At 39.0% G+C, this 15378-nt stretch overlaps 2 protein-coding genes across 2 annotated transcripts; both read left to right on the top strand.

Annotated features, from left to right (window-relative positions):
• The first annotated feature begins 2928 nt into the window (after window positions 1-2928).
• On the top strand, window positions 2929-7371 carry LOC121942596 (beta-2-glycoprotein 1-like). Its single transcript, XM_042485850.2, has 8 exons — window positions 2929-3088; window positions 3385-3564; window positions 4383-4479; window positions 4564-4640; window positions 4802-4987; window positions 5201-5380; window positions 5625-5822; window positions 6804-7371. The coding sequence occupies exons 1-8, from the start codon at window positions 3019-3021 to the stop codon at window positions 6911-6913; spliced, it is 1098 nt and encodes a 365-aa protein (XP_042341784.2). The 5' UTR covers window positions 2929-3018; the 3' UTR covers window positions 6914-7371.
• A 1178-nt stretch (window positions 7372-8549) lies between these two features.
• On the top strand, window positions 8550-14962 carry LOC121942597 (beta-2-glycoprotein 1-like). The gene is made up of 8 exons (XM_042485851.2): window positions 8550-8708; window positions 9087-9263; window positions 9922-10018; window positions 10743-10819; window positions 11142-11330; window positions 11872-12051; window positions 13635-13832; window positions 14757-14962. Exons 1-8 carry the CDS (start codon window positions 8633-8635, stop codon window positions 14819-14821), a joined length of 1059 nt encoding a protein of 352 aa, XP_042341785.2. The 5' UTR covers window positions 8550-8632; the 3' UTR covers window positions 14822-14962.
• Window positions 14963-15378: the final 416 nt, after the last annotated feature.

The following is a 15378-nucleotide window of genomic DNA, read 5'->3' as shown; positions in this document are numbered from 1 at the left end:
AGACTAATCCTTTTATGATAAACATTTGTGTTTTGGATATTAATGTGATCACCACTGAGAGATACACTTACTGCTCTGTCCAAGAAATGCACCTCAACCTCTGCTTTTGCCTCCAATCAAATGTCACCCTGTATCAGGCCCTCAGTCCAGAATGTGTCATTTTATATGCCCATTGGTGTTGCAGTCAAAACCATCAGTAATTAAACACAAGTAGACTGATTTCCTGCTTGACCATGGGAAGATCATGAGAAAATAGGCCACTAGGCATCAATATGCAAAGGACCCCACCACCTCTCCTACACAGGAGCAAAACACATAGACTTTGTGGTGTTTTTTTTCACTCTTCATAGTGATTTTTTGTGTCTGTGTGGTCATTTTGTGCCTTTTTAAGTTTTTTTGTGACTCTTTGAGGAAATTGTGTCTTTTTTGTTGTTTTGTCTTGTGCTGCATCTTTTTGAAGTTATTTTGTATCTTTTTCGACATTTTGTGTGTCATAGAGGTAATTGTATGTCTTTCTTCGTCTTTTGTGTGTCTTTGAGGTATTTCTATTTTTGTAATCATTTTGTGTCTCTTTGAGGCCATTTTGCTGGGTTTTTTGGGTCATTTTTGTGTCTCTATTAGGTAAGTTTATGGGTTTTTTGAGGTAATTGTGAGACTTTTTTCACTGTTTTGTGTTTCTGTGAGGTTATTTTGTGTCTCTTTGAGGCAATTGTGTGTCTTTTTTTTATCATTTTCATCATTTTGTGTCTCTTTGTAAGGGTTTTGTGTTGTTTTAAGGTTATTTTGTGCATCTTTGTTTGAGGTCATTTTCTGTCTCTTTGTAATCATTTTGTTTCTTTGCATTTCTTCATGGTCATTCTGAGTGTCCTCCTGGCCTATTCAGTAGTCCATCCACGTGCTTGACCAACAATGTACTATTGTTTTTCTACTTAAAGCTCACAATGTTTGTCTTTGATCATGTGTTTAATTGTGCTGATTGTTTTTTGCCATAGCTATGAACACGTCTTCAACTGGATTCCTTTCTTACACACACACCTGCCGACATTTGCTTCAGCTGGATTCACATTTCTTCTCATTTAAAACATTTTCTCACAGCACAGGCTCCCCCAGCTCTTTAGACTTGTTTGCTGCTATCTCTAAAACGTTTCTAAGTTTACCAATTCCCTTAGGTTCACTGACCAGCAGAGCAGCCTATAACCACCTCAATCCCTCTTGTGCAAAGACAAATATTTGCAAATTAAGTTAAAAATAGATAAACCAGATGAGCTCTTCCCCGAAAGCATATGGTTTTTGGCTCAGAATTGTTTAAATAAAACATCCATCACTTTGGAGAAAGCACAATAGTTATAAGAGCTTTTAGCTGTCAGTGACATGATGTATATATTCATTAAAATAACGGCACCTATCTGCCTGGAAGAATCTTCCCATTAAGGACACACATTAATACCCCCAATAGACAAATCATTTGACCTAGTTTGCATAACACCAGTCATTATGGTTCTGCGGGTCACAGAGTTTCTCTTTTGTAGTAATAAACCGAACAACCTCCTCTTAAACCTTAAAAATGTTCTTACCAAAAAGTCTTATCACATAATAATGATGTAACCCTTTGTTATTTGGCATTATTGGCCGTGATGTTCCTATGGAACCATCTTCCATTTTCGGTCAGGGAGGCAGACACCGTTTCAACTTTTAAGGGTAGACTTAAGACCTTCCTCTTTGATTAAGCTTATAATTAGGGCAGGCTCAGGCTGCCTGGACCAGCCCATAGTTAGGCTGACATAGGTTTAACCTGCCAGGGGACTTCCTCTGATACGCTGAGCTCCTTTTCTTCTCTCAATGCCGCCATCAGAAATCATGCATGTCTGTTAACTGCATTGCCATGTGCAAGCTTAGCTTAGCTCTGTGATAGCCATGTGGTACTCTCACTACCTGGGGCTCGCGATTACAGAGCCTGGGTCTGTTGAATTGCACTACGCTAATCCTGTTGCCTCTTGGGAGCGTTCCTGCTCCCTTGTTTCCTAGTTTTCCTGGATCCTGGCCATAACCTTGACTGTGCCTGATCGTGGTGATAGCTGTGCTGATGCTGCGACCCTGCCTTTGGTTGTGCTCGTGCTGTGGCTGCACTGATACTGTGCCCCCCGCTGATTGTGGTCTGGTCCTGGTTGCGCCGATGCTGTGATCTTGCCTTTGGACACCTCCCTATCAGCATATGCATGAGACTGTTATCATCTCCCTCAACATCATCATAGAGTGCAATTACTAATTTCACACCTACCATTATTGCAATATGACATGCATCTGTTTCTATTATTGCTGTGCCTCTCTCCCCCTCTCTCCCCCTCTCTCTTTCTCTTTCCTTTTTTGCCATGATTGTATTTCATTTGCTATTTACGACATCTATTGCTCGTCTGTCCGTCCTGGAAGACGGATCCCTCATTATCCTCTACCGCTCTTCCTGAGGTTTCTTCCTTTTTTTTCCTCCCGTTTCAGGGGTTCTTTTTCGGGAGTTTTTCCTTGGGTGATGTGAGGGTCTAAGGGCAGAGGGATGTCGTACACTGTAAAGCCCTCTGAGGCAAACCATGTTTTGTGATAATTGACTCTATAAATAAAACTGACTTGACTTGATGTTGCTTCTCTGCTTTATCAGAGCAAACAGCCACTGAGCCATTACTAAAAAGGGCAACACATTGTTTACTGTTCATCAGAAATCTGTGTATGACTCCTTGCATGTGTGTGTGTGTTTGTTTGCGTGTCTTGGGAGTTTCTGCCTCTCATTATTTATGAGTTCAACTCACGCCACGTGTCTGCTGCCAGCTCTTGTACCAAATCAAAATTATCGATCAATTCTGGGTAAATATGCAGGAGTTCAGACCTTTGTGCTCAATCAATAGGACCTTACACTGGCATCTGATTGGAGCAGGCTATGCGGGGCCTGTTTACCTGGCAGACCTCATGTTGGCTCCATTCTTATCCAGACGCATGCTGGGACACTGAGGAGACTTCACTCCCTAAAAGATGGCTCCAATGTTGGCTTTGCTGCTGCTTTACCATGTAGCTTTATACACCACTGTATCATCTAAGAAAGGTAAAATGGATCAGGAAAATTGCTTTATTTATTTATGTGAGCATCGAATGACTGTGCTTTTTGAGCTGCAAACATTTCTCTTTGACTCGTTGTTAATCACTGTCCTTTATCCAATTGCATTTGCTTATTCATTGCTTCTGATTGATACAATCAGAAGTAAAGTGTGCACAACTTTACCAACAATTTGCAACATTCTAGCCTACACCATGGACTATAGGCTTCTGTTGCTCTGTTGTGGACACTATTCCTGTGAATCCTCAAGCATTTGTCCAATTATATTTCTGGTCTCAATCCAGTATGTGGCCGACCTCTTGTCGCTGAAGGGATTGACGAGTTGACCCTAAAACGTGTGTATGAGGTCGGGGAAGAGGTGACCCTCACATGTGAACGGGGGTACTTGCCTTCAACAGCAACCCCCCGAAGGATGACCTGCACTGCTACAGGAGAATGGACACAGTCAGACCTGTCATGCTCTCGTGAGTTTACTGGCCAGTTCGACTTTCACTCGACTGTATTTAAACAATGTAGTTTTTGTCATCTTGCTGAGAGTGATGCAGAAATGTAACAGTAGAACACTTGTTACAACCATCAAAAATGATGCCCAGTTTCACAGTTCCATCTGATTCAACCCTCAAATAATAAGATCCAACAAGACAAGACCAAAATTCTGGGAGGATAATTAATTCTCTGAAATACTCCAATGTAGTTTTTTTTTTATATTTTAAACTCATTTTAAACAGCAACATTTTAAACTCTAGGTATTTAAAAGTAGATTCTAACTCAATTTGTTGACCATTTCTGATATTGTTTTTCAGACAATGATGATCTGTCCTTGAACATGTAAAAAACATAAGTTTTTTTCTGCATTTAAAACAAGTTACAGCTGCCAACCCTGTTATTTTCCTCTAACAAATGAAGCCTTAACTAGAGTGGCTGCAAAGCAGTAAATGACAGTGTCATCAGCATAAAATAGAAAGTCAAGTTTGGTTAATTCTTCTCAAGGCAATTTATTTATATAGTAAATAGGGGGCCCAGAATCGACTCTTGAGGTACCCTCTTGAGGACTTTCAGTGCCTCTGAGGAACACCCTCTAACTGAATAGCCTGGGTTCTGTCTTTCAAATAGTATGCAAACCACTCAACTGCATGTTAAGAAAATAAATAGCTTTTTCAAATAATGCATATTCTGGTGATCCTTTAATATATATATATATATCCTGTAATATTGATTAAATGTGATTAAATGTGATGTCTAAAAGTGATGTAGATTCAGTATTGTACCATATTTTCTACAGCTAACATGTGTCCACTCCCTGTACCTCTGCGGCCATTAGCGATGGGAAGGACACAAGCTCCATACAAGAGTGTACTTAACTACACATGTGATGATGGGTAAGATTGAAGGATGGTTAAAAAAAAGATCACTGCAAGGTATGTTCACAGCAACGTATGTCAAAATAACATGATCTACTTCAGGTATGTCATGCTAGGAGCCAATGAGAGCAGGTGTTTACATGATGGTACCTGGAGCAATCCACCACCTACCTGCAAAGGTACTGCATAGAGGAAAATATATAAGACAATATTTACAAATGGTTAAAGGAGAATAAACATCAATTTTCAACAAGATCTAAATGTGGATATTGCCCTCTTAAGGCTCACAGAAAAGAAATACTTCAGTATAATTTGAGCATGATTGTTTTTCTTCCTTTAGCTGTGAACTGTCCGCTACCCAAGCCACCCAGAGAAGGAAGAATTGTCCATGATAAGCCAGTTACTGGAAGAACCACCATGTATGGGCAAGGCTGGACATATGAGTGTAACCCACCTAAGGCACCAAGTTATGAGAGGGGATCTTGCATGGCTGATGGAAATGTAACTGAGCCACCAGTGTGCCGAGGTATACAGATAAAGTCAGTGCTATCCATGTTCTTTAACGATCCCTGTCACTTTCATCTATTTCACGAATATGTATGGGCCAAACCATGAAACCAGTCTGCCTGCATTTTTCAAATGTTTCCTATGAACTATTTTCATAGGCAGATTACCCTTTGCAATTGGAGCTACTAAATAATACCTCCTTACATTTCTGACCTGTTTTTGATCATTCCAGAGGTGAGCTGCACCATCCCCACAGCCATACCAAATGGCTTCATCACCTTTGCTGTGATGAGACAACATGGCTACAAGGAAAAGGTTAAGTACGCCTGCAATGAGCATTATGTTCTTGATGGTGAGGCTGAGATTCAGTGCCAAAACACAGGACAATGGTCTTCCAAGCCAGTTTGCAGAGGTGAGTCAAGCGAAACACAGATATTAAAAAGTACCCTCATGCTAATTTTGTGAATTTGTACCTCTGGATCAGCAGTGGATTAGTAAACCACAAGTATAAGACACTAGAAATAAACTCAATCTTCAATAATTCTTTTGTTCACAATTGGGAGTGGTTATCAAAATTTGCTTCAAACAATACGAATGTTATAATTCACCGAATGTCTGGTGAACACATGATTTAACTGCTCTCTTTTTCTACAAAGCTCCCTGTGTAGTTGGCATCAAAAGAGGCCGTATCTTCTACAATGCCAAGAAGCTCTGGATCGCAGATCTAAAACCCAATAGAGTCCTCCATGGAGAGCCTGTTGTCTTCTACTGTCTAAACAAAGCTGAGAGGTGTGGCTATCCCGTGGCCAGCACCTGTGACGATGGAACCCTACCCATCCCAGAGTGCTTTGAGGGTGAGTTCTTGGCAGCTCAAGAAACAACATGTTTTCATCTGAAGTATTCACATATTGCCGCTTTGTATATCTGCATGTGCATTATGTGCTCTAGGTATGCTTTTGCATCTGCTATTTAGGTTGCGGGATCCCGCTAACATGATAGGATGTAATGGGATTACACTACACTTGGTCATGTTTAGATGACAAAAGCACATGGTAATCAATGCTGGGATGTCAACAAACGCACATGCTGGCATGGGGGAGGTTAGGATTAGGGGAAGGAGGCACATGTGTAGAGAAAAAAAACCATTACATTCTAATGGGAGGCAAACACCAGACTCCAGCATGATTCCAAGGTTTGTTGGATTCATCCAGCACCCCTTCCAGCTGCACTACGAGCACCCTGGCAGTCCTTGTATTACGTTGTTGCAAGCAACATTTCAACCTGAAGCCGTTCTGTGGTGTATCAGGGTCTATCTGGCCGCGTTCTCAGCTGATGCCAACCATCCATGTATCATGCTGACACCACAGGTGTTATCCATCTGTCCAGGGGTTTAAAATAGCACTACAAACGATTCTTTGCGGGCACGTTTTCTGCTGACGACATCCAGCAACGTATCATGCAGACGCAAAAGGTGGCTTTTGGCATAAGGATCTTGCACCGAAAGCACTGCAGAAGTGGCAATATTTGACAGCTTCGGAATAAAAACGTGTGATAAATCTAATTCAAAGCTATCTAGTAGAGATCTATCGAAGTGTGGACACTTAACAGAAAATGCAAATATATTTAGAGGGTTTTGAATTCAGGCTCTATGAACACTTGTACAATTCACTATTTTTCAGTGCAGTGCTCTTATCCCTTAGATTTAAAAATGTTACGTAATGAGTCTGTCAAACGTCTTACTGATGTGATTACTGCTTCTGTGTACTGCTTCTATGCAGCCATTCATTTTCTGATTATAGTAACACATCTTCCTTTCTTTTTTTTTGTTTTTTTAGAACCAGGCAAGGTCGAGTACAACTTAAGGCCCAAGACACTACCATCAGAAATTAGGATGTGTGCTGCGTCACCCCCTGCAAGCCCCACGACTCCTGCAAGATCTGCATAACTTTGCAAGAATGGCCGTAAACACCATGTACACTAACAGGATATGAATGACTCTGAATGTTACACATAAGCCTATGTGTAGCCTTATGTGTCATAATCAGCTAATAATAAAGTAATAGTAGTGATTATAATGACAAGATTTTCATTAAGGATGTGAAATCGTGGTTTGGTACCTGAGAGGGTCAAAGTATTGAGGATCCATACATATTGTACATACATACTCCAGTGCTCAGGTTATAATTACAACTGAATATAAACTAAATGTCTGATATTCTCTCCCAGGAAATTTGATTCCAATTCACACTTTATTCGTGTGTGTATTTGATTAGAATCTTATCTCCTTTATAACTTGTATGTGACTTTAACCACTCTTGTGAAGTGATGAGTGGCGAAATGCCCTCAAGACAAGAGTAAGAAAATAACTTCCTGTATTTGACCAATAAAGCTTGTGCGCATGCATTTTATAGCATCTTCCTTTGTAGATATCAGCTCAGTTAAAGGTTGAGTTTGTAAGATTTAGGGACATCTATTGACAGAGATGATATATAATATTCATAACTATGTTTTTGTTAGTTCATAATCATCTGATGAGGTCATCTTTCATGGAGTCCGCCATGTTGTTTCTACAGTAGCCCCGAAAGGACAAATCAAACACTGGCTCTAGATAGGGTCATTCATATTGTCATGTCAACCATAGCTCTATTATATGCTCAGCACACAGCAATTTCACCACTACATCCTAACTAATAGATGACACTAAAGCTGTGTTTATGCACCCTTGAAGGGACAAATACACTTTTATCTGAAAAAATGTTTCACATTATTTCATCTTGTTTGAACTTGGGCAACGATATTGTATCTGTAGCTGATCGCACAGAGAGGCATTTCTGGTACTTTTTGAAGATTAATTTTATGTCTTTTTTTGCCCTTATTGATATGACAGATAGAGCGTGAAAGGGGGAGAGAGAGGGGATGACATGCAGCAGAGGGCTGAGGCTGGAATCAAACCCACGGCTGCTGTGGCAAGGATGAAGTCTCTGTACATAGGGTGCCAGCTATACCAACTGAGCTACTGGGCACCCAAAAGCATTATTTTTTACAGACCTTTTAAGTTTTGCTTTACTTTGACCAAACTCATTTCTGAGAATTCCTTGTAAAAATTTGATGCAACAACTCTTTGCTAGCTCTTTTTGTACTGAGATTGCCCTTGATGGTCTTTATATGTAAATATGTATATCAATTACTCACCCCCTGTTACTTTGACTTTGTGATGAACTATGACTTTTGTCACATGCCTCTACGGTGAACAATGAATTCAGAAAATTGAGAAAATTCTTGATAGATTCTTACATCTTATTACTATGATGAATTTGTCAGCAATGGATTATTATTCCATGGAATTATTTTTGATTTATGCATCTTTGTTCTTTATGGTCAAGCAACAGCAAAAATGGGGCTCAATGTGCTGGTGTTTCACAATGTTGCAGCAGTCGGGGAAAGTCCGCTGCTGGAGCTTTCTCTTCCAGTAAAATGCCATCTGTTATTGCAAAAAACAAGCAGAAAACAAAACAAGCATCGCCAGTGAGCAGTTACTTCATGCTGCTCTTATCTGTTTACTTTTAGAGAAACACAAACAGCAGGGGAAGAGGGGACAGAGATTCATTATTTGAAACTGAGACTACAGGAAAGAACCGAGGAGCGTCTGTACATTTCTACAAGGATGGAACGCATGCTGACTTCGCTTTTGCTGTGTCCATTTCTGTTTTTTACCATCGTGACATCCGAACAAGACAATGGTATTTGCTATTATTTATGCTTTCCTTTCACTTTACATGACTCTAACTACATACATACCTACATGGTTATTACTTTGCTGTTTCAATGGCTTTAGCATCAGGTAATCTCTAGATGTTTCAAGATAGAGGTTACAAGATAAATGTTGGAAAGATACCATACAATTATTTCTTATTCCTTTAACTAAATGTTCTTTGTAACAAACAGCATGATAACATGACATGATGCTGAGTGCTAATGCAGGATAGAACTTAACACTGATTTGATATGTGGCAAAAAAATTGTCTTTTGTGGCTGGATAACGTCAATCTAATGCACTATTTTTTCAAGAAATTTGAGAGTCTATACATAGCTTTCATCAAATGCATTTGTTGTTGCAGTGTGTTTTAGGCCTGAGCTGGCTGCCAACATTGAGATGGGTGGGCTCCAGAGGTACTTTAGCCCCGGTGCAGAGTTAGCCCTGTCCTGTAAACAGGGATACACCCCAGTGTCGGGCCCTCGGAAGATTGTTTGTGGCGCCAGTGGACAATGGACGACAACCAAATTAATGTGCATACGTGGGTCTCCATTATTTTAGTGAGAACTTATGGTCTTGTATCAGATGGTCTTGTGTTGCAAATTTATACACTTGAGTTTAAGAGTAATCTAATTTTCTAGGAAACATTTTTTAAAAAACATACATTTTTATATTAATGTAGTTGTAAAATGAAGTCATTTTAATTGTAATCATCCCTTGATTATTACTGATGTCACTCATAGATTGTCTCATGTTACTATAGGCTTACATGACTTATTTTTGAAGTAGCAGAGAAAAATGCAATGCTTCAGTAGATTTTGAGAAGAATTTCTATCAGTCGTATGAAGCAATGTGAGCCATTTCTAACAAATTCGGATTACTATACTCTTACTTATAATATTATTTGCGTTATGAATATAAGGATAGGCAGATACTGTTGCTTTTGTAAGTATTCTGTAGATTTCTCCTTCATGCTACAGCATATTACTACGTATATATATATATGTGTGTGTGTGTGTGTGTGTGTGTGTGTGTGTGTGTGTGTGTGTGTGTGTGTGTATATACTTCATTATGGTTTTATGTCACTACAGCAGATACAGCAAATGTGTCAATCTATGTTTGCATTCGTCTTAAAAAAAAATCCAAAAAGCAGAACCTTTTATTTACATGTGCTCTATGTAATGTATTCTCTACTGCAGCAAAGCGGTGTCCCTATCCTGATCCACCATCTAATGGAGAAGTGTACTATGAGGATATTGTGTTCCAGAGTACAATCAACTATACCTGTGAAGAAGGGTAAAGCAAGTACATCTTGTCGAATTTTTCTTTTTCGCAAATAATGTAAATGGAGAACCTCTAATGAGGTTAACTGTTCTACAGGATACAAGAAGTAATGCACGTTTAGTAAAATATAGGCAACTAGAATCATCCAGTGAGTGAAATGTGAAGATGAGTCAAAGATAAATCAAACGCTGGACTTGATGAACAGATTTGAAAGTTCTGAAAACAAAATCATAATCTTCATCATTATTTAAATCCTTACTAAATTAGCAGAGCAGCTTTATTTGCACCCAAGTGCCAAGTAACGCTTTTCAGCCATTAAGCATGAAAGCATTTCAATAAATTTGACATATGTTACACTATGAAATCTATTTTACCAACATTGGCAAGTTTACACATAGTGTCACTACAATTACGTTCCCATACTTTTGGGCTCTTGTTTATTTATTTTGCAATTATGCAGTTGACTTTGACTATTTAGGGATTAGCATACGCAAAAAACAAAGCTATCTACACTTCAGGTGCTTTTTAGGTGTAGGTCAGGTGACCAATAAACCAAAGTCGCTGAAATTATTTTTACCAGTATTTAATTTCACAATTTGACTCATCTGATCAATCAAAAATTAACTTCAAATTCTTTTAACCTGATTTAAGTCAACCAGCATGTGTTTTTTACTGTTTGCTGTTTTTTTGCAATCCAAGCATCAAGCTGACTGAATGACTTGCTGGCTTTGCACAGGTACATCTTGACTGGAAACAGCAGCGCTGTGTGCCTTGCAGATGGAACATGGAGCGCAGCAGTACCAGAATGCATACGTATGTTACCCACTTCATCCTTTCAAAAGCCCACGAAAATACATAACATTGCATAAAACATACAGCAGTTTCTCTTGTACTTAATTTTCTGTGGCACACAGTTTAAAAACTCTGTCCCTCAACTTTATTTAGGGTAGTGAAAACACATAAGTACTTGTTCTCTAGAAATGTACCAAATCTCAATTCACCTAGCTGTGAATGTGTCCATGCAAAATAATATACACACATACTTACAGACAATAGAAACAAATGACAAAAACAGTACAAGCATGCATAAATACCAATAAATGCAAATCCGCATAATTTGTGTCTTCTTTTTTAGCTGTGTCCTGTGGTCTTGCTCCGATCCCACAATTTGGGATGATAATTTATGACAAGAGGATCAGAGGGAACACCACTGATTATGGTGTCACAGGAACGTACAGGTGCCTGCCTCCATATGTTATTTATGGCGACGCAAGAGCAGAGTGCACAGTCAACGGCAACTGGACCAAGACACCTGAATGTCGAGGTATAACAGTTAGAAAAGCAGAAGTTGCTGTCGTAATGGCGGCAGTGGTAGTAGCATTGGTAGACAGACAAACAAACAACCTGAAATAATAATACCTCTGGTCAAGGTTACTGCTGGCGTAGAGGCATAAAAACATGTTAGTATTTTTAAATGAAATCTTTATTATACTGTTGTGACATTGCTTATTGACAAACTTCTGTATAAAACTCAGGTATATGGTTCATTTTTATCTTCATGTCAACAAATGAGAAAACTGTCTCACCACAAGCTCCACTTAAGTAGTTTGCCCAGATTGGTGTGTTTCATATTCAGATTTTATTTTATTTCTCCACTAATAAATTAGATGTAATTGTACCACAGTTGTTCCTCACGATCTCCAAGGACTATTGTCCAATACCCTGCAACTTGCAACACCATGGGATATTTGCCAAACTATTGATATAAATATAAAAACATATAGTGACCAACAATATGATGTCTAACTCCATTTTCCATTTCGTAGAGTCTCTCTAATGAATGGATTACATTGTTACCCTTACAGTGGTGACCTGTCGTCCACCGGGGAACATTGACAGAGGATACATATCAAACAATGACCAGAGAGACTATGACTACCTGGAAACTGTGAAATATGGCTGCAATGGAGACTACATACTTGAAGGAAGCCAAGAGATTGTTTGTCAGCAGAATGGGAAATGGTCTGAAAAGCCATCCTGCAAGGGTAAGGCCACAACCAATATTACAGTCATTTAACATTACCATTTTTTGACAATTTCCTTTTCTGTCAGTTTTTTCATGGGTGTCCCAGTTTAGATTTATGTCTTTTTTAATGATTTATGTCTTGTGCCTGTTTTGAATACACTGGAAAAGCTTCAAATTCCCTGAACTGTTGTATGGTAAGAGCAGGTTTCAAAAGGAAGACTGGCTTTAATATCCAAAAGAGTGTCCAAAAGAGTATGACGATAAACAACGACAACAACAACAAAAAAAAAAGCATGTCTATATTAGCAAAGCATCTCAGACATGGAGACTAAATGTTGCCAATAGTTTAGTCTTTTGCTTACCAAAGCTACAGGCTGGCAGCTGGGGCTTCAAGTTCATGCTGATGTTGCCAGTGTTAGCAAAAGTTAGCTAGAGCTTCAAATCACAGTGTGCCCTCCACCTCACTGCCTGCTGCCACCTCACCTGGAGGAGAATAGCCTTAAGGTCCAGAGACAGACCCCCAGTCAGCATATCAGAAAACTTTCTGTTGCTGCCTTTACATAGATAACACCTGACGCTGAGCAAAAACGTTCTCACTCCGAACTCCGACCTTCTGCATCAACCTATGACATTTTAGGTATCCTTGTGTGTCAGCTCTTTATGTTCCGGGACGCCGTTACGATGATATCATCGAATGCACATGTAGTGGGATGAAGCTGCATGGTCCCTATGTATACACAACTGCGCGGACTGTCACGATGGTTGGGATTAGGCACCGAAGTAACAGTTGGTTAGGTTTTGGCAAAAGAGGCACATGGTACAGTGTACAAAAAAAACCCCACACACACAAAACTACATGGGAAGTGAACTCTGAACTACCACATGAAAGACGGTTGTTTCTGGGACCCATCCACCTCCCCACCCTCTCCTCCTATAAGCATACTTGTGCTCCTTACATTATGTGGTTACTGGCAGCGATCAGCCGTGTTATTAAGTGATGCCACCTGTGCGCGTTGCATGTGGAAGCATCCACTGCCATCTGGCTGTCTGCCAGCATATTATAACTACGCCACAGGTTCTGTCTGTGTGTGTTGCTTGTGGACGCAGAAGGCCGCTTTTGGCATCATAGTTGTACAAATTTGGAATGAGAACGGGTTGGCTGACCACCATCCTGCTGAGTATCTGACATTAGCTAGCTAATTCTTGTCTCATTTGTGGTCTGAAAAAAAGAGAGAGAGAGAGAGAGACTAGGAGGTGATAAGCAAATGCACTGCATGCTGATCTACAATGAAAATAACATTAAATAAATCAGTGTTGGGTTGCTGTATAAGTCGTGTGCAAATGTCAGCAGTCATCTGGTTGGAGGGGCTAAGTCAGGGAGTGGACAGCTCAAGGAGGGCGGATTTTCAAATTGTGCTGTTTTTTTGTTGTTGTTGTGTCTCTTTTTTGCCTTTTTAAGGTTTCTGCCTACCCCAGTTTTTCATATCTTGATCATTTTGATAGTTAAATATTATGCAGACTCCTCTAAATTTCCTGTGTGGGGACACAAAAACAACACAATGTATACTGTCTCATCATTTTTCCTTTCCTTTTGACTTACAGCTCCTTGTAGTGTTGACATACAATACGCAAGAATATTATACAAAGGCCGTAAAATGTGGATCAAAGACCTAAGTCCTAACAGAGTCCTACACAAAGACATTGTCTCAGTCTACTGCATGGACAATGCCAGGAAGTGTGGTTATGCCGTGCAAACCCAGTGCATCGATGGAAAACTCAAAATCCCAGAATGCTTTGAACGTAAGGAATAATTAATGAAAATGCACAATATATCATAAAAAGCAGCCCAAGTAGAACACTAATTAAGTTTTGTGTTAGCCTTTTCTTAATGAATTTAGTTGTTGTTGTATATTTGTTACTTCATCGTTGCTCACAACCTTAAACATTATCAGTGCCAACTGCCAAGTATCAGCTATCAGTATCAGAATTCACCTTTGAAACCTGGTTAATTTGGCCTAATTTCTTTCAAAAACATGGGTAGAAGGCAATGAGTGATGAGGAAATTTGTAAAAAAGTAAAAGCAAAAGCTTAAAAATTATGATTATTCTATAAAATATAATTTATTTATTTATTTATTATTTTAATAATAATTCAAAATGTAGCTCTCCGGAAAAAATAAATAAATAAATAAATAAATTATATTTTCTACAATTTGTGGGATATTTCTTGCCAAGTTGCTCATTGCCCCTTTCCCATGTTTTTGAAAGAAATGAAATCCATTTGTTCAGGGTTCAAAGGTTTAAATGCTTGTAAAAGGCGCTGAATTGAATGCAGAACAAGAAAAGTGATGTTGATCCAGGTTTCAAAGGGTTAAAAGGATAGTTTGGATGTTTTCAAGGGGGGCTATACCTAACCATAATCAATGTATTACATACAGCAAATAGAGCTTATCATGTCATGACAGTAAATGAGGTTGTAAACAAAGTTTAAATAAGCAGACAAGAGTACTTTCACAGAAGTCCCTTACTTCTCGGGTCTGCATCAAGTACTCATCTCCCATCAGACCTATTATTAGAAGAAAACTTTTTTGGGATGAATATATTAAGTCTTTTCCTTCAATTATAAAAGAGAGACTCTTTAATTGTTAGGGATCTGTGCTTGTGTTACTGTGAGTGTAAACATTTTAACCTGTTCTCTGTGTTTGTGTGTCTGTCTGTCTTCTAGAGCCCAGCAGCATTAACTACAACCTTTATTCAAGTTCACTTCCGTCAGAAATCGCACAGTGCTGAATCAGATCTCCTCTCTGATGATGATTAAATTACTACAATATGGCATAGGAATGAAATAATGCTCTGGTTGTGGTTTTTCTTCTCTCTGTACAGACTTCTTCAACTTTTAATAAATAATCACTGAGACACACAAGAAAAAAAGTGTACAAAGCGTTTTATTTTTGCGGATTTACAGGCAATCAAAATACAGATCCGAGAATGAAAGTGCATATTTAAAATGCAGACAAGAATATTTATATCGGGCATCAATTTTTTTAACCTTTCATGCAACACTCCTCCCCATTACACATTTACTCACAAGGAGGCACTATTACACAGACACAACAATAAGTTCCTGAAACTCTCGCTGAAGTTCCTTCACTTACAAGATATGTCACTTACACACTTTGGCATGTACAGGCCAAGATGATCTTCTACCTTTCTTTGTATATTTACCTGCTGATCATCTCTGCTTCATATTTTCTATGATTAAAATGAATACACACATAGGTCATGCAAGTAATATAAGTACTGTGACTATAACACAATTAGCCTATGCATTGATAATGTAACAACCC

This window comes from Plectropomus leopardus, chromosome 3 (genome assembly GCF_026936395.1).
Source record: "Plectropomus leopardus strain MGB_pleo_1.0 chromosome 3, ASM2693639v1, whole genome shotgun sequence".
NCBI classification, from domain to species: domain Eukaryota; kingdom Metazoa; phylum Chordata; class Actinopteri; order Perciformes; family Serranidae; genus Plectropomus; species Plectropomus leopardus.
The sequence above is the reverse complement of the archived record's forward strand: the minus strand, read 5'-3'. Positions and strand labels throughout refer to the sequence as shown.

Bases quoted from the DNA above. Each gene is read 5' to 3' on its own strand.
- LOC121942597 (XM_042485851.2), top strand. From the start codon at position 8,633: ATGGAACGCATGCTGACTTCGCTTTTGCTGTGTCCATTTCTGTTTTTT. The intron at 9,264-9,921 runs GTGGGTCTCCAT...TCTCTACTGCAG, and splicing joins AACCAAATTAATGTGCATAC to CAAAGCGGTGTCCCTATCCT. The intron at 11,331-11,871 runs GTATAACAGTTA...TTACCCTTACAG, and splicing joins CAAGACACCTGAATGTCGAG to TGGTGACCTGTCGTCCACCG.
- LOC121942596 (XM_042485850.2), top strand. From the start codon at position 3,019: ATGGCTCCAATGTTGGCTTTGCTGCTGCTTTACCATGTAGCTTTATAC. The intron at 3,565-4,382 runs GTGAGTTTACTG...TATTTTCTACAG, and splicing joins GTCAGACCTGTCATGCTCTC to CTAACATGTGTCCACTCCCT. The intron at 4,641-4,801 runs GTACTGCATAGA...TTCTTCCTTTAG, and splicing joins TCCACCACCTACCTGCAAAG to CTGTGAACTGTCCGCTACCC.